The sequence below is a fragment of the Oncorhynchus masou genome, chromosome 29 (assembly GCF_036934945.1).
Source record: "Oncorhynchus masou masou isolate Uvic2021 chromosome 29, UVic_Omas_1.1, whole genome shotgun sequence".
NCBI classification, from domain to species: Eukaryota; Metazoa; Chordata; class Actinopteri; order Salmoniformes; family Salmonidae; genus Oncorhynchus; species Oncorhynchus masou.
The window spans coordinates 66,909,617-66,932,918 of NC_088240.1; the positions used below are offsets into that span (position 1 = coordinate 66,909,617).

Consider the following 23,302-nt stretch of genomic DNA (forward strand, 5'->3'; position numbering starts at 1 on the left):
GAATTCACACTTGAACTAAAAGCATTGGGTGAGCAGGCCACAGCGGGTTCCCCTTTTGAGCTAACAATAGCAGATCTAAGAGTGGAGTGAATGGGTACAAAATTACAACTGACAACACCCCTGGCAGACATAGACAACAGTATGACGATAGCGCTTAGAGAGGACGGGAGGTATTACCTGAGCAGGGCTTGGTCTGTCTCTGAGTCAATATCTTAACGCAGCCTTGAAATATGAAAAGGGTCCAGGTGCCTAGATGGTTTGGGTCCATCGTCCCTGTAGAGCATCTTTTGTTTCCAACAAGTGTTGAAAATGTCAGCAAAGGTTACTCCAACAGAATGGCAGTAGACTTTAAACTAGATTTAAAGTGCTTAGAGCCTGCTGACACTTTTGCAGCCGCGACCCAGTGATGGCAAGGGACAGGAGATAATTGGATGCTTTTCAGGGCCTTTTAGGTTGCTGATCAGCTCAATAAATTCCTGTTTCATCCGGACCTACCTGGTCAGTCGGCTGAACCTACCTGGCCTGCCGGAACTACCTACCTAATCTGGTAGTCTGGCCAGGTAGGTAGGTCCAGCCGACCTACCAACCTGGCCAGCCGGATATACTTACCTGGCCGGCCAGACCTACCTAATTGGCCAGAGTACCTACATGACCTACCTACCTAGCAACCTGGCCAGTCAGCTGAACCTAGGTCTGGCAAGGTAGGGAGGTCCAGCCGACCTACCTACCTGGCTGGCCGGACCTACCTTACTGGCCAGATCTACCTAACTGGCCGGCTGGACTTACCTACCTACCAGCCTATATCATATAATTTGACAACATCAGTGCATTTGCTACAATACTAATCCATATAGCCTAAAGTGCAGTCATTTTTCAAGAGGGGTTTCTTTGCCATGATGTCATCAATGGGTTCCCAAATACGAATGGAGCAAGAGACCGCACCAACATCGCAACAAAAGCATCATCCTAAAAATGATGTAAACAGAAAAGGCTTCCACTCTTAACACGTTAGCATTGACAACTTCCCCAATCAGCTCTTTTATCACAGCCGTCAGCCTTATCAGACTCATGATCCCCTCGCGACTGAGCTTGCCCTTCCTTCTCGGCACGCTCTACCTCCGAACTGCCGCTGGCTTTAGAAACTATGTTGCTCTCCTCAAACTTTTTTTTCATCTCTGCCTCCATCGACCTATCGCTCCCCTTCAAACCCCTACTCTCTTTCTCTCCCACTTTCTTTTTTCCTTCTCCCTTTTATTTTTACCGCTATGCTCCATACTTGCTTCACTTTCTTCTCCATCACTTGCTTCACTTTCTTCTCCATCACGATCTCCTACCATCTCTGACCCAGTCACAGCACAGCGTTGCCGAACTGTCGCCACACAGAGTAAAGTTTGATTGTTTTCTTATTCCTTTTCAGTCGAATTGCAGTGCCACTACTCTGATCATACGTATACATATGAGATGAATAATGTAGGGTATGTAAACATTATATTAGGTAGCATTGTTTAATATATCACTAGCCACTTTAAACAATGCTACCTAATACAGTGCCTTGCGAAAGTATTCGGCCCCCTTGAACTTTGCGACCTTTTGCCACATTTCAGGCTTCAAACATAAAGATATAAAACTGTATTTTTTTGTGAAGAATCAACAACAAGTGGGACACAATCATGAAGTGGAACGACATTTATTGGATATTTCAAAAACTGAAAAATTGGGCGTGCAAAATTATTCAGCCCCCTTAAGTTAATACTTTGTAGCGCCACCTTTTGCTGCGATTACAGCTGTAAGTCGCTTGGGGTATGTCTCTATCAGTTTTGCACATCGAGAGACTGAAATTTTTTCCCATTCCTCCTTGCAAAACAGCTCGAGCTCAGTGAGGTTGGATGGAGAGCATTTGTGAACTGCAGTTTTCAGTTCTTTCCACAGATTCTCGATTGGATTCAGGTCTGGACTTTGACTTGGCCAATCTAACACCTGGATATGTTTATTTTTGAACCATTCCATTGTAGATTTTGCTTTATGTTTTGGATCAATGTCTTGTTGGAAGACAAATCTCTGTCCCAGTCTCAGGTCTTTTGCAGACTCCATCAGGGTTTCTTCCAGAATGGTCCTGTATTTGGCTCCATCCATCTTCCCATCAATTTTAACCATCTTCCCTGTCCCTGCTGAAGAAAAGCAGGCTGGGTGATGAGCTGTGTTGCTTTTACGCCAAACATAACGTTTTGCATTGTTGCCAAAAAGTTCAATTTTGGTTTCATCTGACCAGAGCACCTTCTTCCACATGTTTGGTGTGTCTCCCAGGTGGCTTGTGGCAAACTTTAAACAACACCTTTTATGGATATCTTTAAGAAATGGCTTTCATCTTGCCACTCTTCCATAAAGGCCAGATTTGTGCAATATACGACTGATTGTTGTCCTATGGACAGAGTCTCCCACCTCAGCTGTAGATCTCTGCAGTTCATCCAGAGTGATCATGGGCCTCTTGTCTGCATCTCTGATCATTCTTCTCCTTGTATGAGCTGAAAGTTTAGAGGGACGACCAGGTCTTGGTAGATTTGCAGTGGTCTGATACTCCTTCCATTTCAATATTATCTCTCCTTGGGATGTTTAAAGCTTGGGAAATCTTTTTGTATCCAAATCCGGCTTTAAACTTCTTCACAACAGTATCTCAGACCTGCCTGGTGTGTTCCTTGTTCTTCATGATGCTCTCTGCGCTTCTAACGGATCTCTGAGACTATCACAGTGCAGGTGCATTTATACGGAGACTTGATTACACACAGGTGGATTGTATTTATCATCATTAGTCATTTAGGTCAACATTGGATCATTCAGAGATCCTCACTGAACTTCTGGAGAGAGTTTGCTGCACTGAAAGTAAAGGGGCTGAATAATTTTGCACGCCCAATATTTCAGTTTTTGATTTGTTAAAAAAGTTTGAAATATCCGATAAATGTCGTTCCACTTCATGATTGTGTCCCACTTGTTGTTGATTCTTCACAAAAAAATACAGTTTTATATCTTTATGTTTGAAGCCTGAAATGTGGCAAAAGTTCGCAAAGTTCAAGGGGGCCGAATACTTTCGCAAGGCACTGTATAATGTTTACATATCCTACATTATTCATCTCATATGTATACGTATATACTGTACTCTATATCATCTACTGCATCCTTATGTAATACATGTATCACTAGCCACTTTAACTATGCCACTTTGTTTACATACTCATCTCATATGTATATACTGTACTCGATACCATCTACTGTATCTTGCCTATGCTGCTCTGTACCATCATTCATTCATATATCTTTATGTACATATTCTTTATCCCCTTACACTTGTGTATAAGGCAGTAGTTTTGGAATTGTTAATTGGATTACTTGTTGGTTATTACTGCATTGTCGGAACTAGAAGCACAAGCATTTCGCTACACTCGCATTAACATCTGCTAACCATGTGTATGTGACAAATAAAATTTGATTTGATTTGATCAAGCCACCAAAACAAATGACCAGGCCTCTGTGTCAAACTGATTCTCCTGAGAGAGTTCAGGCTTTGGAATCATGACACCTTATTTGCTCTTGGCAGGTAGAATAGCTTACCGTGTCCTGGAGCAAGTCTTTAGGGAAGTAATCTTCTGAGGAAATGTACACTTAAAGAGGGGCTGAAGTTACTCATTTGGCATTGTTTTTTTTGTTGCTTGAACAATAAGAAATGCAGCAGCCATGACGGAAATCAAACAAGACTTTAATGTGGGTGTCTCTTGTGTGTGTGTTCGCACGTGACAAGGGTTTGTATAGTCACTCTGCCAAAACAGTTAGTCATTCACCCTTCTAGATAACATAAAACAGCCTAACCATGTCTTGAAGTCACCTAGGCTACTTCTTTTGCCAATTATCTTCAGCCAGCTGTTGTGCCCAGAGTTAGACTTTGGATAGCAGAGTTAGACTTTGGATAGCCTATCTCATGGGGCTAGTTAGGGACCGTCTATAAATTACACAATCTAACTAGGACAATATTTACATTAAAGGCACACCTTTTAGTTGTCTCATTAACTGCTTTCAATATTTGTATATGAGTTTACAATTTATAGTTGGTTTGAGGTTTTTAAGTCATTGAAATTTGGAGCTATTTAAATATTTTAATATTGTCACATGTACATTGTGTAATTTTATTGATGGTCCCTAACTATACCCTAGCGGTATTACAATCGGGTCACATGCAGCTGCACTTCGAATTGATGATTACTTGGGTGCTGCCAGCTGTGGGCAGGATTGAAATAAACCCAACCCAAGGAAAATTGCTATGGTACCCTTCCTTTTTTTAAAATTAAATGTTCTCGAAAATCTCAGTTTTGGACGAGACTGATTTTATGACTAGAATGATCCTACTATTTACACTTTGTAGTCAATTTGGACACTAGAATACATTTTTCTGACTAATATCGATAACCACATAGGCTCACCCTAGTAAAACTGTGTAAAGGTGCTTCTAAACAGTTAAACTGCTCTTAATTTAGTTAGTGTATAATGTCCAGCTCACATTTCAAGCAGAAAGCAGGAATCTCAGGCCATAAAAGGGCATGTGTCTCATAGAGATGATGTCATCAGAACAGCCATGCTGGGTCTCCCCTTTCAGTTACACAGAGGGAGGGAGCCTGTGTGTTACAGAGGCTGTGTTTTACAGAGGGAGAGGGAGGATAATGTGTGTGTGGCAAGGAAAAGGCAGGGTGTTTAAGAGTGAGAGAGGACAGAAGCAGAAGTTTTGAGAAAGACTAGTTTACTAGAGGGAGAAGTGTGAGCGAGAGGAACAAAGGCTACTGAGAAAAATAGGAATACAGAAAGGGAGGGAGGGAGAGAGGGACAGAAACAAAGTTCTAGCAGCTGTTTCAGACCATCAGAGAGCGGACTGAGCCAAAGGGAACAAAAGAGTTTCTGTGTCATGGGCAAATCAGGTAAGACTACATGAGATTTAATTGTACTGGAATATGACTGTGAAAGTGGAAAATGTTTATCAAAGTGTGTGTGTGTGTGTGTGTGTGTGTGTGTGTGTGTGTGTGTGTGTGTGTGTGTGATTACAAAATAGGATTAGGTCTCAATCTGTGACAATGGGCTGTTATCATGCAACAGGGACAAAGTTGATTTTAAAAAGCTGTACATTTTATTTGACAGTCTTGTAACGCCTATGCGCTAGGTCAGTTTCTTCCCTTCTGTGGTAATGATGAAACCACTATTGAGAGTATCAGGAATAGCTGTGCCAATAGGGGAATTCACTATTTGCAAGGGGTGTGTGTGTGTGTGTGTGTGTGTGAGAGAGTGTGTGTGAGAGAGAGAGAGAGAGAGAGATCAATTGACAGAACATTTTAGGTGCCAGTTTCCAGTACCACATTATCCTCCATTGAAAGTGGTATTCAGGTTAGGAATAAGCTAAGTCTGGGTCAAGGATCCAGCCCCAAGGACTGCAACCACTGATTATTTACAAGGCTGTAACACTGTATTCCGCTACATCTGCTAAGTGTGTGTGTGTGTGTGTGTGTGTGTGAGAATCGCCTCATTGTGTGAATGCCAGAGAGAATGGAGATGTGTGAGTATGGCTGTGATTGGCACCAGGCTGGGGAGAGAGTGGATGTGTCCCCCATTCATACATACCCTGGTACTGTCTGTCTAGTATTATAGACTCAAGCCTGGGGAACAGCCATATGTATGAGGCTTACTGGAGATTTACTACTGCCTAAGTTACTGTCTGATTATCTGCAGCCTATCGTTTTATTGAGTTGTATTAATGATTTGAAAGTTTGATTGTATATTACAGTGAAAACAAGGGAAACAATAGACATTTACCTTCAGTTTTTTCATGGCATCTTGTTTTATGTGATTCTCTCTCACTCTCTCAGCTTCTAAGCAGTTTTCGGAGGAGGTGTTGCGGAGTCATAATGAGTATCGTAGGAAGCACCAGACACCCCCTCTGAAGCTGAGCAGCAAGCTGAGTAGCGATGCCACGAGGTGGGTCACCCAGACATCGGGGCCCCCCCAACCCACACACACTTATCTTTCTCCACCACCTTTATCAGAGACATGGCCAACGACACCCTTACTTCCTTCCACTTCACCTAACCCCACCCATATTTTAGCTGTCTTTATCTAACTATTACCACAACTATCTCCACCCTGTAGGTATGCTGAGTCTCTGGCCAGCACACGGATCCTGAAGCACAGCGTTGAGTCCAGTAAGGGGAGCTGTGGCGAGAACCTGGCCTGGGCCTCCTATGACCAGCCAGGTACACACACTGTAACCCAATGACTCCTAATGCTATGACCAAACATTGACACAGCCTGCATATGTTTAGTTATGTAAATGGGGACAGATACATCATTCACTGTGTACGGTACAGATAGTAACATTAAAGAGAGTGATCCAGAGTCTCTGTAGGGTTTAGTTAGGTCTAAACTATAGACTATCCTGTCCAGTGGCGGCCCAGGCAGGAACAGCTGGGGTCCATTTCCCTGCTCTGTGTTCGGAGTGTTTCAGCAACAAGACCATGACTCCGAGCACAACTATGTCTGTGCACTGACCTGACAGTCTGCTGTGATTCATAAACGGTCTCCTATGGTTACATACTGTCACTGGGTCAAGCTCAGTTCATCTCTCTCTGGACTGCTCCTCTGAAACTCGGGATCTCAAACCTCTCCGTGTTCTTCTGACCCACCTAAAGCTTTGGCAACTTTTATACGGTTAGCACTGTTGCCTTGGACAGCTGCCATCTTGGATAATATTTCCTTGCCGCTGTCATCTCTGCTGGAACTCTGGGGGTTTTGGCCCGAGTTTCTGTTAAACAATAGTGACAAAGGCAACAGGCAAGTATAATGTGATGTGATAACCTGTAACCTTTGTCCTCTCTGTGTATAGGGAAGGATGTGGCTGACCGCTGGTACGACGAGGTCAAACAATACAACTTCAACCGCCCCGGCTTCTCCTCTGGCACAGGTGAGACACACGCATGCACACAGACACACATACTCTGACTTGTGTAGTGCTGCATGCCACAGTGTTGTGTTCACCCAGGCAGTGTTGAACTGTGTGGTCTTTGTTCTATGAATGTGGCATTATCATTCTGTGACTGTGTGGTTCTGTGACTCTGCTCACAAACATGCATGGAGCACTGCATCCTGTGGAAAATCCCAGTTCTTTATAGCATTCTGTCTTTTCTGTCCTTCCTGTTCTCTCCCTGAAGCCTCCTGCTCAGTGACTGACCCTGCAGCGTCAGGATCACTCCTATCAACTCATGTGCTGCTGACAGATAAAGGAGGAAAGACAGAGGGGGAGAGATGGGAGTGTGCAATAGAGGGGAAAGAGTGTATATGGAGGGGATGATAGAGGGGGGGAGGAGATTAATATAGGGATCTGTAGCTGTAAATATTTAGAGGAGCAGTGCTGCAGAGGGCTTCCTTCAGTGAAGGTGTTTAGCTTGTCTCTCTCTCTCTCTCTCTCTCTCTCTCTCTCTAACCAGGTCATTTCACAGCAATGGTGTGGAAGGGCAGTAAGAAGCTGGGTGTGGGGAAGGCCAGTGCGCCAGATGGCTCGTCATTCGTGGTAGCCAGGTACTTTCCAGCAGGGAACATCACCAACCAGGGACACTTTGACAACAACGTCCTGCCGCCCAAGGACTAAGGAACATACTGACCCATCCAAAAGACATTTGCACTTTGACTTGTGACCTTGACTTATATATACAATATATATAGTGTGTGTGTGACAACCACTGTGACTTAACACATGCATGAACAAAAATCTAGGCACACCATTGACCAAACCATGCCAGCTGTGCCTTCCGGAGGTGTACCAGCCACCCAATTGGGTTTCGCCCTACTCATTCCATCGTTAGTGGGGTAGGGATTTTACACATAGTAAAATAATTTCTGGTTTAAAAAAATTTGTACCAGTCAAAAGTTTGGACACCTACTCATTCAAGGGTTTTTCTTTATTTTACTATTTTCTACATTGTAGAATAATAGTGAAGACATCAACACTATGAAATAACACATATAGAATCACGTAGTAACTAAAAAAAATGATAATTAAACTAAACAACTCGATTATATTTTAGGTTCTTCAAAGTAGCCACCCTTTGCCTTGACGCCTTTACACTCTTGGCATTCTCTCAACCAGCTTCACCTGGAATACTTTTCCAACTGTCTTGAAGGAGTTCTCACATATGCTGAGCACTTGTTGGCTGCTTTTCCTTCACTCTGCGGTTCAACTCATCCCAAACCATCTCAATTGGGTTGAGGTCGGGTGATTGTGGAGGCCAGGTCATCTGATTCATCACTCTCCTTGCTCAAATAGCCCTTACACAGCCTCGAGGTGTGTTGAGTCATTGTCCTGTGGGGAAACAAATTTAGTCTCACTAAGCGCAAACCAGATCGGAAGGTGTTTCGCGGCAGAATGCTGTGGTAGCCATGCTGGTTAAGTGTGCTTTGCATTCTAAATAAATCAGACAGACAGTGTCACCAGCAAAGCACCATCACACCTCCTCCTCCAAGCTTTACGGTGGGAACTACACATGCAGAGATCATCGTTACACCCATTCTGTGTCTCACAAAGACACGGCGGTTGGAACCAAAAATCTAAAATTTGGATTCATCAGACCAAAGGACAGATTTCCACCAGTCTCATGTCCATTGCTCATGTTTCTTCTTATTGGTGCCCTTTTTAGTAGTTGATTTCTTTGCAGCAATTTGACCATGAAGGCCTGATTCATGCAGTCTCCTCTGAACAGTTGATGTTGAGATGTGTCTTGAGCACTGTGAAGTATTTATTTGGGCTGTGATTTCTGAGGCTGATAACTCTAATGAACGTATCCTCTGCAGCAGATGTAACTCTGGGTCTTCCTTTCCTGTGGCAGTCCTTATGAGAGCCAGTTTCATCATAGCCCTTGATGGATTTTGCGACTGCACTTGAAGAAACTTTCAAAGTTCTTGAAATATTACTGATTGACTGACCTTCATGTCTTAAAGTAATGATGGACTGTTTCTCTTCGCTTATTTGAGCTGTTCTTGCCATAATATGGACTTGGTCTTTTACCAAATAGGGCTATCTTCTGTATACCACCCCTACCTTGTCATAATACAACTGATTGGCTCAAACGCATTAAGGAGGAAAGAAATTCCACAAATGAACTTTTAAGGCACACCTGCTAATTGAAATGCATTCCAGGTGACTACCTCATGAAGCTGTTTGAGAGAATGCCAAGAGTGTGCAAAGCTGTCATCAAGGCAAAGAGAATCTTAAATGTAAAATATATTTTGATTTGTATAACACTTTTTTTTTGGTTACATGATTCCATATGTATTTTCATAGTTTTGATGTCTTCACTATTATTCTACAATGTAGAAAATAAAGAAACACTGGAATGAGTAGGTGTGTCAACTTTTCAATGGTACTGTATGTATGTGTTTTATTCATTGAGCATGTAATTGTGAGCATGATTTAAACTGACCTGTTTTCTGAACTGAACACTTGTTTGACTATGTTTTGTATTCTGTTTGTTTTAATGTAATAAAAGCGACTGTCTGTAAAATGCCCCATTTTCACTACATACATGACATGTGCAATATAAGGGTGGTTAACAGTATCGCCCACTAGTGTGGTTATTACAGACTGTTTATTAGCAGGTAAGGAGAATGCAACATAGCAGCGATACAGATGTGACACTGGCATTTTATGCTTTGGGGGGGGGGGTCCTCTCACATGGTCAGCTCCTGTGGGAGAGAAGAAAGGGGGGAGAATTACTTGGGGTTGGATGCATGAAGAAATTGTTAAGCTTTTTTTTTCTTCAAGATCTGTTGGAAAAAGGACTGCTGCAATCAGTAGGTCATAACAGCAAATGTGGCCCAATGTGGACAGTGTGTTGCAACAGATTCCTTCCTTCATAAATCCCTCACCATGATAGCGTTAACGATGTCATTGGTGTTGTGTCTGAGGGCGTGGACAGCTTTAGAACGGGACACGTTAGCCTGGGCCATCACCAGCTCTATATCCCTCTGCTCCAAACCTCCCTCGTCCACCTGACAGACAGAGGTCAAAGTCAGTTGCACTATGGAACACTTCTGAACATGAAAAACAAAAACATAACTGTAGCATTGGGGTGGCAAGTAGCCTAGTGGTTAGAGCTTTGGACTAGTAACCGGAAGGTTTGAAGAGCGAATCCCCAAGCAGACAAGGTACAAATCTGTCGTTCTGCCCCTGAACAAGGGAGTTAACCCGCTGTTCTTCGGCCGTCATTGAAAATAAGAATTTGTTCTTATTTTAACTGACTTGCCTAGTAACATTTTTTAAAATAGCCATCAGGCTAACTACAGTAAAGTACTTACGTAAGTAACAATACTTGAAAATACTAAAGTTTTTTTTTTATCTGTATGTGACTTGAACTATTTATATTTTTGACAACTTTTACTTCACATTCCTAAAGAAAATTATGTACTTTTTACTCCATACATTGTCCTTGAGACACAAATACTCGTTACATTTTGAATGTTTAGCAGGACAGGAAAATGGTCTAATTCACATACTTCTCAAGATAACATCCCGGTCATCCCTACTGCCTCTGATCTGGGGAACTCACTAAACACGTGCTTTGTTTGTAAATTATGACTGAGTGTTGGAAGGGTGCCCCTGGCAAGCATACCGTGTGCTATGCCTAATATAACTAATTTGAAAGGATTTATACTTAAGTATATTTGAGCAATTACATTTACTTTAGTATATTTAAAACCAAATACAGGATTTTCTTGTGTGACTCACTTTAACTTGAGTCATTTTCTATTAAGGTATCTTTATTTTTCTCATGACAGTTGGGTACTTTCTCCACCACTGCAGTAGAAATTCGTTAAATATAACAACACTAGACAGAATTGTTTCATATTAAGATCTAAAAGAACTACTGTACATGAAAGAGTAAGTAAGAATAGCGTAAAGATTGGTGTTTTTCCTTGACATAATGAGTGAGCCTGCATTTCCATACCTCCTCCTCCTCCTCGCTCTCCTCCTTGATGGTGAGGCTGGGTGGTGCAGGGGGCACCAGTGGGGAGGGCTCCACCGGGACCTTAAACTTCTCTGCCGCTGCCTTGTGCACCTGTTGAGACAGGTCCTCTATCTAGGAAGGAAATAGGAAGAGAGAGGTCACCTTGGCCTCTGAACACAATGTAGATGAGGGGGATAATAAGAGAGGGGTTAGAGAGAGCGAGAGAGGGTGAGAGAAGGTTAGGAGGTCACCTTGGCCTCTCCAAACACGATGTAGATGTCTGACGCGGGGCTCTTGAAGACGTCAGGTCTGCTGATGACAAACAAGATGCTCTTCGACTTCCTTATAGTGATTCTGGTCACACCGTGGACCGGCCGCAAGCCCAGCTTACCCATGGCCTAAACACACACACACTGGTTACACCATGACGCGGCCAAACACACAGAATACACACACATTTGCTCTGTGTTTGATTAGCTGAGACTGCCGCATGGAGCAGCTGTGTTCACATCTCGCCTTGCGGGCCTTCTTCTCACTGCGGCTCTGCTTAGGTCTGTTAATCCCCTCATCAGCAGGAGAGATGGGCTGAGAGAGAGAAGGAGAACCACAAAATCAATTCAAAACCTGAGAACATTCTACAGTAGTTTACCTATATCCAGACTGATAATATGGAAAAGATCTCTGAAGCTGCGACCCATTCAGAAAATGCAGGCCCCACAACACGCATCCTTCTTACCACTCTACCTAAAGGTAATGACATCAATATGTTATTACATAACACACAGTGAAAGCAAGGTTTCCACCCTTGGAGGTAAGGGGACTTCTAGAGTGTTCTTTGCCCACACACGGTAGACTCACCTGGGGTTCTGAGGATCTCAGTGGCACCCCCTCTGGTTCTTCCAACTCTGGCACTGATCCGTCACTCTCCGACTCATTGCAGGAGCCCACTGTGGAACACACACACTGTTACTCTCAGAGTACTGCATCACATCCTCATTGCTATGGCAACTAATGGCTGAGATATGGATGATGAGGATATGGTGTAGCTCGTTAGCACTGGTAATGGGACAGTCCATCATAAAGCTCTACGGCTAACCTAATCACCGATCTCAGAGGAGAAATAGATCACCTCATTAAATAATAATGGCATTTCATCTCTATGCTATGGAACATGCAGGTTATGACGTATAATTACATTCTGTACTACTGTGTTTCAATGCATGTAGCATTGTTCATTATGCTGCAGTGCTACCACACATACAGTACACATAAATCCCCATCCATGATTCTATGTACGTATCATCTACAGGGAGGTCAGTTCTAGCTCGATTGAACCAGTGGTTTCAGGTTGACTGACGGTTGCCCTAAAATAACCTTTATTGAAAGATGTACAATAACAATATTCCTCCTGGATAAAATGATCCTCTCTCTGAGTATTTCTCCTCCATCATTCAGTAGCTGCAGCAGTGTTCTGTGTTCGACAGGGTATTATTGAGAAGCCTTCCTAGAATCTGAAGTATGTCCTTCATCAGGACCATAGCAGGGCCACTAGACATACTCAGAGACATCTGTGTGTGTGAGGAAGGTCATATGTGGAGTCACTTCTCAGAATCACTTTCTCAAGGAGACAGAGAGAAACAGACAGAGATAGAGATATGGGTTTGCAGAGTACGTACAGTTGTATTTGAAGGACAGTTCCAGCTCCTGTGAATCCTTGTGGCTGATTGGACAGTCTATCTGTCTCTCAGTTGGTTGGCGGGAGGAGTGAAGCAGTATCTCTCGCTGATTGGAGGAGCCAGACTCTTTATGAGAAGGGTTTCCCACAATCCCCCTGGGCTGAGTCATGTGACGCCGTAGAGGAACAGCAGTGTCATCATCATCACTGTCTGTGTCCATCCCATCTGCAACAAAATCCAAGTTCACACAGGTTGGACTGATTCATGATTCACTGATACTTGATTACCAAAAATAAAAAATAAAATCACCCCACACCCCTATCTCTCCTGAGTGTAACTCACCTCTGTCCTGTCGGCTTTGTGACTGAACTGGCTTGATCTGTCTGTTGGGCTTGGTGAGGAGGTTTGGTTGGGGCTGGGCCTGGCAGCGGATGTCTAGGACAGGCACTGTGGTTGGAGCCTCCAGCCGTGGCAAAGACTCCTGGGTGGGCTGGGTAAGGCTGGGGGTCGAGGGCAGGGCTGACGTGGGTGGAGATGAGAATGAGTAGGGGGTAGGGGACATACGGACACTTTCAGTGGGTATAGGGGGATGCTTAGGAAGGGCGATAGGGGTAGTAGAAAGGGTTGCGGAGGCTGCCTGAAGACTGGTTGATTGAGGCTGGGTGTCTAGGAGTGGGGTGACAGGCTGGACTGTGGTGAGGAGAGGCTGGGACTCCTGTATGGGGGTGGGGAGGTCCTCATCTGGCTGCACTGTGAAGGTACTGGGGGGAGGAGAGGATGAGAGAGGAGAGGGGGAGAGAGGGGGAGGAGAGGAGGAGGGAAGAGGTGGAGGAGAAGAAGATCTATTCTGTTCTGTAGGGGAGGCATGGCCACTCCCCACATTGTTATCGTTGATGTCCTTTCTGCTTTCTGTCTGGCAACCAGGCAGCGGCCTGTTGTCAAGCATTTCCTGGTGCACTTCCATGTTCACTTCCTGGTTGAGTAGGAGAGCAGGAGAGATAGGGCAGAGGTTGGTAGGACTAAGGGGAGTCGGGGATCTGGAGACGTTTCTGTTTTCCCCTCTCCTCTCGGACTCTGCCTCAGGTTTGCCCTTCACATGTGTCCTCTGTCTGGTATCTGCAGCAGATTTTTGTCCTCTCATATTCTTATTATTTTGTTTCCCTGGTGGGGAGGTGTCTTCTAGGGTCTTGGCAGTGAGCGCTGGTACCTGTGGGTGATCAGCAGACCCAGAGCCTGACGGAGATTGTCTGCGCGGCTGACTGGGTCTGTCTCTGCTCTGCTTCCCTCTCCTCCCTGGCTGAGGAGGAGTGATGGCTTTCTCTGTGCTCAGCTCTCCCTCGGGTGTCTGACGCTGTGCAGGTTCTGGAACACTCTCTGTTGGAGAGAATCTCTCCTCTGCAATCTCCTCCACCTCTCTTTCCCCTGAGATACAAACACTGTTCTCCTGTTCTTCTAAGGCCCCACTCGTCTTTGGTTGGTCAATGTGCCTGTCAGTCTTCTGACCGCCACCACCTTCTTTTTGGCTCACCGTCTGTAGCTCTGTCTCCTCTGGCTGAGGCTGGGAACAGAGTTTTTTCACACTTTCTACCATGTCTTTACCCACTGATAGGGAAGATTCTTGGAAAACTTGGACCTTCTCTACTGTGTCTTTGCTCACTGATGGGGGAAATTCTTGGGAAACTTGGACTTTTTCTACTGTATCATTACTCACTGATTGGGAAGTTTCTTGGGAAACTTGTACCTTCTCTACTGTGTTGTTGCACACTGATGGGGAAGTTTCTTGGGAAACTTGGACTTTCTCTACTGTGTCTTTTCTCACTGATGCGGAAGTTTCTTGCGAAACTTGGACCTTCTTTACTGTGTATTTGCCTATTGATGGGGAAGTTTCTTGGGAAACTTGGACTTTCTCTACTGTGTCTTTGCCAACTGACAGGGAAGATTCTTTGGAGACTTGGATCTTCTCTAATGTGTCTTTTCTCACTGATGGTAAAGTTCCTTGGAAATCTTGGACCTTCTCTACCGTGTCTTTGCCCTCTGATGGGGACGTTTCTTGGGAGACTTGGACCTTCTCTACTGTGTATTTGCCCATTGATGGGGAAGTTTCTTGGGAAACTTGGACTTTCTCTACTGTGTCTTTGCCAACTGACAGGGAATATTCTTTGGAGACTTGGACCTTCTCTAATGTGTCTTTTCTCACTGATGGGAAAGTTTCTTGGGAAACTTGGACCTTCTCTACCGTGTCTTTGCTCATTGACGGGGAAGTCTCTTGGGAAACTTGGACCTTCTCTACTGTGTCTTTGCCCACTGATGGGGAAGTTTCTTGGGAAACTTGGACTTTCTCTACTGGGTCTTTGCCCACTGATAGGGAAGATTCTTGGAATACTTTGACCTTCTCTACTGTGTCTTTGCCCACTGATAGGGAAGTTTCTTGGAAGACTTGGACATTCTCTACTATGTCTTTGCTCATTGATGGGGACATTTCGTGAAAAACTTGGACCTTCTCTACTGTGTCTTTGCCCACTGATTGGAAAACATTTTGGGAAACTTGGACCTTCTTTACTGTGTCTTTGCCCACTGATATGGAATATTCTTGGGAAACTTGGACCTTCTCTACTGTGTCATTGCCCACTGATAAGGAAGATTCTTGGGAGACTTGGACCTTCTCTACTGTGTCTTTGCTCACTGATGGGGAAATTTCTTGGGAAATTTGGACCTTCTCTACTGTGTCTTTGCCCACTGAGAGAGAAGTTTCTTGGGAGACTTGGACATTCTCTACTGTGTCTTTCTTCAGTGATCGGGAAGTTTCTTGGGACAGTCTGCCTGACTTGGAGTTGCTTGGTCTGATTTTATGGCTGAAGGATCCAAATGCCCCACCCAGCAGAGACAGAGCTGGGTCTGCCTGTTTGACTGCTGGGTTAATATCTCTGTTACTGTTGGGTCTGGAAATGACTGCCTCTACTGAACCAGGGCTCTGGTCTGAGACAGTCTGTGGTTTACCACCTGGTGGTGAGACACGCCCAGGGCTTTCCATGGACAAGGAAGGTTGTCTTATGTCTGATTGGTGTGTTGAGCTGTCAGTTGATGTTGATGGCCTATCGGAGGCTGCAGCAGCCTGTGATCTCACCTCTGTGAGTGGTATGTTTGAGAGAGACGCCCTCAGACACACACTCTGGCTTTGGTGTCTCACGTCCTCTGACAGGGCATTCAGAGTCATACAGGTTGGTATTCCAGAGGATAGGAACACTGAGACATTGTTGTTGTTTTCCTGCTCCTCCTTGTTTTCCGGGTGACTCTGCAGGTTGCTGACATCATCCTCTGGGAATTGGGAGCTTCCGTCCTCTCCTCCCCCTGCCTCTGATATCTCCTCGATGGACCTCCAGCTGGACAGGTTGGACTCTGGCACTCCCTCTCCCACAAGCTCGACATCTGCCATCTTGTCTGGCCGACCACACAGGCTGTTGTTGTCTTCTTCATCCCCCATTATATCACCCACCTCATCCTCATCTGTCCCGACATTGGGCAGCCCGGAGAGTGTCTGTCCAATCTTCTGTCCAATTGTCTGTCCAATCGTATGTCCCTCCACCTCATACAGTAATAGGCTCTGTGCCTCCAACCCACAGCCCTGCCCCAGAGAGAGAGATAGGGCCTCCCCTGCCCCCCAGGACCCAGACTCTGCTCCTAACCCCCTCATATCAGCCCTCAAGCCCCCATCCCCCCTTCTCACCCCTGCATCTGTCTCTGAGTTCTCCCTCTTGGGAGAGACAGTCAGGGGGGTGTGAGGGAAGCCCAGGGCCCCAGGGCCCCCGTCTTCAGTGCTCAGGGTGTTCTCCCTCAGGTTCTCCTGGGCGGGGTCACATGGGCAGATGTCAGGGGTCAGGGACAGGTTGTCAGCCAGGCCAGGTGTGCTCTCAGGGCAGGAGGAGACAGGGATGTTGCTGGGGTTAGGCTCTTTCGGGCATGAGAGCAGAGGGACCCCCTTGTTCAGGTCGTTGGTGGCAGTGGTCCCTTCAAGGACCTGATGGGAGTCCACACCTTCAGCGCTGCTGTTCGTGTTCTTCTGGTCCAGTTCCAGCACTGACATCAGAAGCGGTTTGGACCGGACTGAAGCTGCTGCCACCCCAAACACACGTGGGAGCGGCTTACGGGGCTCAGAGGTCTTCTGTTTAGGCCGGGGTGTGTCTGACTTAGAGGGACGTGGCTTAATGAGTAGTTTGAACGAGTCCCTGTCTGTCTGCTCTGTGTGGTCCTCGTCTGAAGTCTCTGTGCTCTGTTCATTATTCTCTCTCTCCCCACCGCTCTGTTTGTCCTTCCCTCTCTCCCCACCGCTCTGTTTGTCCTTCCCACTCTCCCAACCGCTCTGTTTGTCCTGTCCTCTCTCCCAACCGCTCTGTTTGTTCTTCCCTCTTTCCCCACTGCTCTGTTTGTCCTTCCCTCTTTCCCCACTGCTCTGTTTGTCCTCCCTCTCTCCCCACCGCTCTGTTTGTCTTTCTCTCTCTTTGCACTGCTCCTTTTGTCCTCCTCTCTCACCGTACCAGCCTGTACTTCCTCTGCAACTGCTTTGGTTTGCCCTGCTCCTGTTGCCAGGGTCACAGGGCTGTTATGGGATGGCTGGGTTGCCAGGATGACAGGATTGCTGTGGGACGCTGTCTCCTCGATTGTAGCAGCAGGGTTAGAGTTAGGAGTAGCAGCAGGCTTAGTGTTAGGAGTAGCAGCAGTGTTAGTTTTAGGAGTAGCAGCAGGCTTAGTGTTAGGAGTAGCAGCAGTGTTAGTTTTAGGAGTAGCAGCAGGCTTAGTGTTAGGAGTAGCAGTAGGCTGAGTGTTAGGAGTAGCAGCAGGCTTAGTGTTAGGAGTAGCAGCAGGGTTAGTGTTAGGAGTAGCAGCAGGGTTAGTGTAAGGAGTAGCAGCAGGGTTAGTGTTAGGAGTAGCAGCGGGGTTTGGGGTAGAGCATGTACCTGGGGTAGTTTTGAGGGTTGAGGCTGTAGCAGGGTTAGTGTTAGTGGTACAGGCCATAGCAGATTTAGCGTTAGGGGCAGGAGCACTGTTAGTGTTAGGGGTAGAGACCGTAGCAGGGTTAATTTCAGGTGTACATACGGTAGCAGGGTTAGTTTTGAAGGTTGAGGAAGTAGCAGAATTATTTTGTGGGGTTGAGGCTGTAGCAGGGTTAGTGTTAGTGGTACAGACAGTAGCAGATTTAGCATTAGGGGCAGGAGCACAGTTAGTGTTGGGGTTAGAGAGAGATTCAGGATTGGTTTTAGGGGTTGACACGGTAGCAGGAGTAGTCTTTGGGGTAGTGAAGGCAGGGTAAGGGGTTGTAGAAAGTTTAGGGGTAAGGGTAGAGACATAAGGGCTCTCCTGAGAAGGAGCGGGGACAGGAGGGTCAGAGGACTCTGAGGAGATCTCCATTTCACTCCCACTACTGCTGTTGGAGGACTCGGGGTGGGCTGATTCCGCAGGTTGGGCAGGTGCAAGTGCATGGTGGGGTGGCTTAGGTCCTGGAGGATTCTCAGGCCGGGGCTCTTTGTCACCTGGGGGATTGATTAGGCTAAGTCTGCTCTGGGACTGAGACAGTTCAGTGCTGTAGGCCTCTGGTCTGGTTTCAGGCTGAGGTTTGGCTTGGTGTGGTTCTGTGGTTGATCCTGTGGGTGATCCTGTGGCTGGTCCTGTGGGTGGTCCTGTGGGTGGTTCAGCATGTCTCTCTGTGCTGTACAGTCGCTCATCCTCTTCGCCATTATAAGAGGCGGAGTCTAGTGAGTCGTCAGTGTCATCATGGAAACAGAAGGACTCATCCAGCCCTTCGTTGATGGAAGTTTCTGACAGTGAATGAAGGAAGGAGGCCGAGTTGTCCTCTTCAGCTGGGTCATTTACAGCCTTACCCTCACCCTCCTCCTCCTCTTCCTCATCCTCAACATCCTCACCCTCCTCTTCATCCACCTCTTCCTCTATCACTATTTCTACTTTAGCCTCCTCTATCTCTACCTTAGCCTCCACTTCTTCCTCATCATCTTCGTCATCATCCTCCACGTCCCCCTCCTCCTCTCCGGCCGCGTACGCATCCACATCGTTCCTGTCGTTTCCCTCTCCTCCCTCATTCCCCTCCTCTGTGGGGAAGAGAGTGATCTCCATGGAGTCTGCCTGAAAGAGGAGACTGGTGTGGAGGGGGAAGTTAAGCAGAGAGGCTGGGATCATACTCTCCTCTTCCTCCATCTCACCATCATCACTGTAGGAGCCTGGGAACAGCAGGAAGGTACCCATCTCTCCGTAAGGGCTGGAGTTATCCCCGTCTGACACATCTGGAGAGCAGGTGTCCATGGTAAGGTTGGAGGAGGCAGGGTTGACGCTGGAGGTGTGAGGGCTTAGGTTCCCCATGTCTGGTGCAAAGGGGAAGGAGATGGAGGTCAGCCGTGGGGAGTCTGCTCCATCATCATCTGGGTTGGTAATGGGAGGGTAAAGCTCCTCAGACACACAGGCCTGCAGCTCCAGCTCCAGGCCTCTTTGCAGCAGGGGACTTGAGTACTGCTGTCCCCCAGCCAGAGCATCCTCTGCTGGGCAGAGCGAGCCCTCCGACTCCCCTCCATCTTCCTGGGAGTCGGTGCTTCTGCCGCTGCTGCTCCTCAATGGGGAAGTGTCCTCTGTCACCCAGCGAGGGCGACAGCTACCCCTTGAGACTGTCACTTCCTCACTCCTTCTCCCCCTTACCTCCCCTCTCAGTACCTCCTCCTCCTCCAGGATCACAGTCTCTGCTAGACCCTTATAGAGGCAGAACCGCCACTCTGCTGCTCCTCCTCCCTTTTCCTCTGCCCTCTCCCCTACTGCTCCCCTATCCTCCCCCACTTCGTCTCCGATTTCGGACAGCGAGCTGACAAAGCATGCAGGTGCCTCCTGCACCTCCTCTGCCAGGAGAAGATTGGGGGAGGTGCAGGGGGAGGTGGAAGAGGTCCAGCTGCCCCCCTCCGCCGTGACGTAGGAGCCAGAGGGGGAAGTGAGGGGGGAGCACAGGTCATCACTGTCCGAGTTTGGTGAGAGGGGAGAGGCTGGGGAGCCGGGGTAAGAGCGGTGTTTGAGGTGTAAGGGGCGAGCAGCCATCTTGATGGGGGTGGAGGGGGCGGTGTAGTACAGGTCAGGATCCAGGGACGAGGGAACACCCACTCTCAGAGGGTCCACGGCATAGGCCGGCTCAGTGAAGGACAGGATAGCAGGGGGATAGGCTGGCTCGGACAGGGAGGGCATGGCATACATGGCACATACAAAAGACATTTCACCATAGGGAGACAGCCCTGCCTCCAAAGGGCTTAAGCTGCCCATCAAGCTAACATCCACTGTGACTGGCTCTGAGGAGGGAGGGGAGGCAGGGATGAGGGGGGTTAGGAGAGGGGTGAGGAGAGGGCTAATGGGCAGGACAGGGCTTCTCTCCTGCTCTTGCTCCATCTTTGGGGTCAGAGGTGAATTGTCTCTCTCCTGCCCTGTGTCCAGTTGGGCCTTTTCTCCAGCCTCGGCCTGCGGCTCTAAGGGAAGCTTAGGGACCTCCAAGACTGGGCCTCCAGGCAGGGGTATCGCCTGGCTGCTCTGCCCGCATGGGCACTTCCCTGTCAGGGTTTTCTTTGTCTTGAGCAGGGCCTCCTGGCCCATCACCACCCGTGTGTCCATGTTCTCTGGCTCCTTGTAGTCGCTCTCCACCTCCGAGCCCATCAGAACCTGGAGAACATAATGAGAATGTTAGAAAAACATAAAGATAAGAGTAGACCATTGGTAAACATACACACACATATACACACCTTGATTCTCTCCATCTTCACAGGTCCGCTGCGGCGTCCACAGGGTCCGTGACCTCCAAACGTCCCGCTAAGTCGGACCGTGTTATTGTGGCGACGGTCTGAACCTTCAGGCTGGGGTCGCGGGGTCGCGGAGGAGCTAGGTGTGGCCCGAACCAGCCGTGGCCCAAACGGAGAGGTGCATGATGGCAGCAGCTTCTGAGGGGTGCTGGGGGAGGGACTAGAGCCGCTGTCACTAGGGGTGGAATCAGTGGAGGCATGTCTGGTCATGTCTGAAAGAGGAGCGAAAAATAAGAAACTGTTTCTGTAATGTTATGTCAATGAGGTCAGAATCACTAGCTGCTTCATGACGTGGCAACAGTAACAGTAATGGAGAAAAGGCAACTAGAATTTCAGTTTAACTCCTGAATGTAATTAAAAATAATACAATTAAAACACAAAATATCTGTAATGGATGCTGTAGTCTCTTTGACTTTGTTGAATAGAAACATTCATTTCCGCTCTCTCTTTGAAGCTTGTTCTCCCTCCATTACTGTTGCACACACAGCCATACCTAGCGGGTCTAGAATTTCACCTAAATGTCAGGTGACTGAAAAGACCACACTCACAGCAGGGTACACATCAAGTGGTATCAACATATCAAAATATAAGGTCCCTACTGTCGTCACTTACAACCATCAACTACGGCTGGGTGAATGGAGCCCTTTTACTGGTAGTGAGTTCTGAATTAACTAAATGTGTGCTCCCTCCATTTACAGGGTTCACTGCCCAGGGTAGTTCTTTACTCAGGCACTTTTCCTTCCACAGTAGTGACCCCTGACCCCCGAGGGAATGGAACACACCCTGAGTTTGCTAAAGTCTGCATATCTGGCTGTTGTACCTGCTGCTAGGGCAGTTGAGCCCGCACTGTGCACGAGTGTGTGTAAGCTTGTGCATGTAGGTGTTTTTCCCCCTCTCCTCTACCCCTCCTCCCATCTTTCCTGTACCCATCTAACAATTCTTTGTGAGGCATTGGAAAACCTCCCTGGTCTTTGAGGTTGAATCTGTGTTTGGAATGTACTGTTCGACTGAGGGACCTTAGAGATAATTGTATGTGTGGGGTACAGAGATGAGGTAGTCGTTCAAAAATCACAAAGTGAGTGCATGCAACTTATGTGACTTGTTAAGCGAATTTGATTTGATTTGAAATGTTTTGTCCTGAACATATTTAGGCATGCGATAACAAAGGGGTTGAATACTTATTGACTCAAGACATTTCAGCTTTTAATTTTTTATTCATTTGTAAACATTTGTAAAAACATAATCTACTTTGACATTATGGCGTATTGGAGAAAGAGAGAGAAAAGACAAGAGAGAATGAAAGGAATTGAATTAAGAAGAATTCATATTGATTGATGGGTAACATCGAGAACAAGCTGGTCTTGTGTGATATTCATCCCAGATCCTGCAGGGGCGCTACATGCAGGGTGTCTGTTGCCCTCTTCCGTTGCTTGATGCTTGATAGTACTACAGCTAGCACAGTTCGATAACTTCACTAGCTACTTCATGTACAACTTGAAAATACACTACTCTCAGTGCTTAGTGGTAAAATAATGGCCAATATGGTAGCTAGCTTATGCTACTCCGTCTCTTATTTGAAATGAGGCTATTGGTGCTAGCTCTCGTCTTTCTCTTTGCACTTTTGCTCTCTCTCCTCCTCATCTTTCTCTCTTTTGCTCTCCCTCTCTTGCGCTACCTCTCTCTCTCTCTCTCTAATCAGACACTCAGATTAGCCATAGGCTAAATGGTGCCATTATTAGATCACCGCCTTTCCCTCGACACACACACACGCACGCACTCCACTCCAGTGACTGCGCCATCGTCTCCATAACCTTAAACAGGAACGAAGGATCATTTTGAGAGAAAATGACAGAGTGGAGGAGAGGAACTAGGGCAAGAGTGCGAGTGGAGGAGGGAGTCTGGATCCGTCAGAGAGAGAGAGAGAAAGAGAAGGCGAGAGAGGGATCGACAAAGGGGGTATTTTCCATTCTATTATGACCAGCTCTGCTTACTGATGTGACGGTTCTGCAGGATTTAAATGAAAACAACACACAAGACTCCTTACAAGAGTCCTGTCATGTACTGTGAGTGCACATGCCAAGGTCATTATAGTAAACAAAAACAAAAACAAAAACTAATCATGAAAAAAACAATTTAGTAACTGAAATAAAATAATTAACAAATATGTTTGAAAAACTTAAACTATCTTTGACTCCTAAACTAACTAAAATAAAATAAAAACCATTGTGAATTATATTCAGTTTTAGTTAATATTCTAAACTTAGGGCATATAGTACTAATGTAAAAAATAATTGGATAGGTGTAAAAATGGGCAAGAGCGTTTCCTTCTCCCATATTGTTTGCACCAGTCTCGGCACCAGTCCTTTTAAATCCAAGTCACATTGAGATTGACTTTATAATTTAAACCTAACCTAACCTATGACCTGACCCTTCAACTAACGCATTTACCAAAGATTATCTATATACTGACAAGAGATGGGACTCAATGCTCTAACAATGGGAATACATGTCAGAAAAGGCAGAAGGCAGTCGGGAGGAGGTGGTAGCAGGCTGGAACATTCTAGCCAATAAGAGAGCAGATTTACATTTGAACAATGGGCACATCTGCAATATAACATAAAAATATACATATAATAATTCAAATTGGAGACGTATATTTCCCTCACTAACTTTTAACATCAGCTATCTGAGCAGCTAATTGATCGCTGCAGCTGTATATAGCCCATCTGTAAACAGCACACCCAATCTACCCACCACATCCCCATATTGTTTTGAT

At 46.4% G+C, this 23,302-nt stretch overlaps 2 protein-coding genes across 2 annotated transcripts in view; one reads left to right on the forward strand and one right to left on the reverse strand.

Annotated features, from left to right (window-relative positions):
• The first annotated feature begins 4,639 nt into the window (after window positions 1-4,639).
• On the forward strand, window positions 4,640-7,904 carry LOC135520350 (Golgi-associated plant pathogenesis-related protein 1-like). Its single transcript, XM_064945825.1, has 5 exons — window positions 4,640-4,955; window positions 5,895-6,003; window positions 6,175-6,278; window positions 6,908-6,985; window positions 7,509-7,904. Exons 1-5 carry the CDS (start codon window positions 4,943-4,945, stop codon window positions 7,667-7,669), a joined length of 465 nt encoding a protein of 154 aa, XP_064801897.1. The 5' UTR covers window positions 4,640-4,942; the 3' UTR covers window positions 7,670-7,904.
• A 1,666-nt stretch (window positions 7,905-9,570) lies between these two features.
• The window catches only part of nacad (NAC alpha domain containing), a 17,714-nt gene continuing 3,982 nt past the window's right edge, over window positions 9,571-23,302 (reverse strand). Inside the window, exons 2-11 of the mRNA XM_064944936.1 lie at window positions 20,470-20,738; window positions 17,225-20,389; window positions 13,040-16,880; window positions 12,698-12,922; window positions 11,880-11,968; window positions 11,538-11,606; window positions 11,273-11,419; window positions 11,022-11,153; window positions 9,943-10,065; window positions 9,571-9,759 (exon numbers count right to left, since the gene is read on the reverse strand). Of these exons, the coding sequence (XP_064801008.1) occupies window positions 9,745-9,759; window positions 9,943-10,065; window positions 11,022-11,153; window positions 11,273-11,419; window positions 11,538-11,606; window positions 11,880-11,968; window positions 12,698-12,922; window positions 13,040-16,880; window positions 17,225-20,389; window positions 20,470-20,738 (8,075 nt within the window). The 3' untranslated portion in view covers window positions 9,571-9,744. The remainder of the gene's footprint in view (window positions 9,760-9,942; window positions 10,066-11,021; window positions 11,154-11,272; window positions 11,420-11,537; window positions 11,607-11,879; window positions 11,969-12,697; window positions 12,923-13,039; window positions 16,881-17,224; window positions 20,390-20,469; window positions 20,739-23,302) is intronic.

Coding starts and splice junctions, on each gene's coding strand:
- LOC135520350 (XM_064945825.1), top strand. Junction 6,004..6,174: donor CTGAGTAGCGATGCCACGAG/GTGGGTCACCCA, acceptor TCCACCCTGTAG/GTATGCTGAGTCTCTGGCCA. Junction 6,279..6,907: donor GGCCTCCTATGACCAGCCAG/GTACACACACTG, acceptor CTCTGTGTATAG/GGAAGGATGTGGCTGACCGC.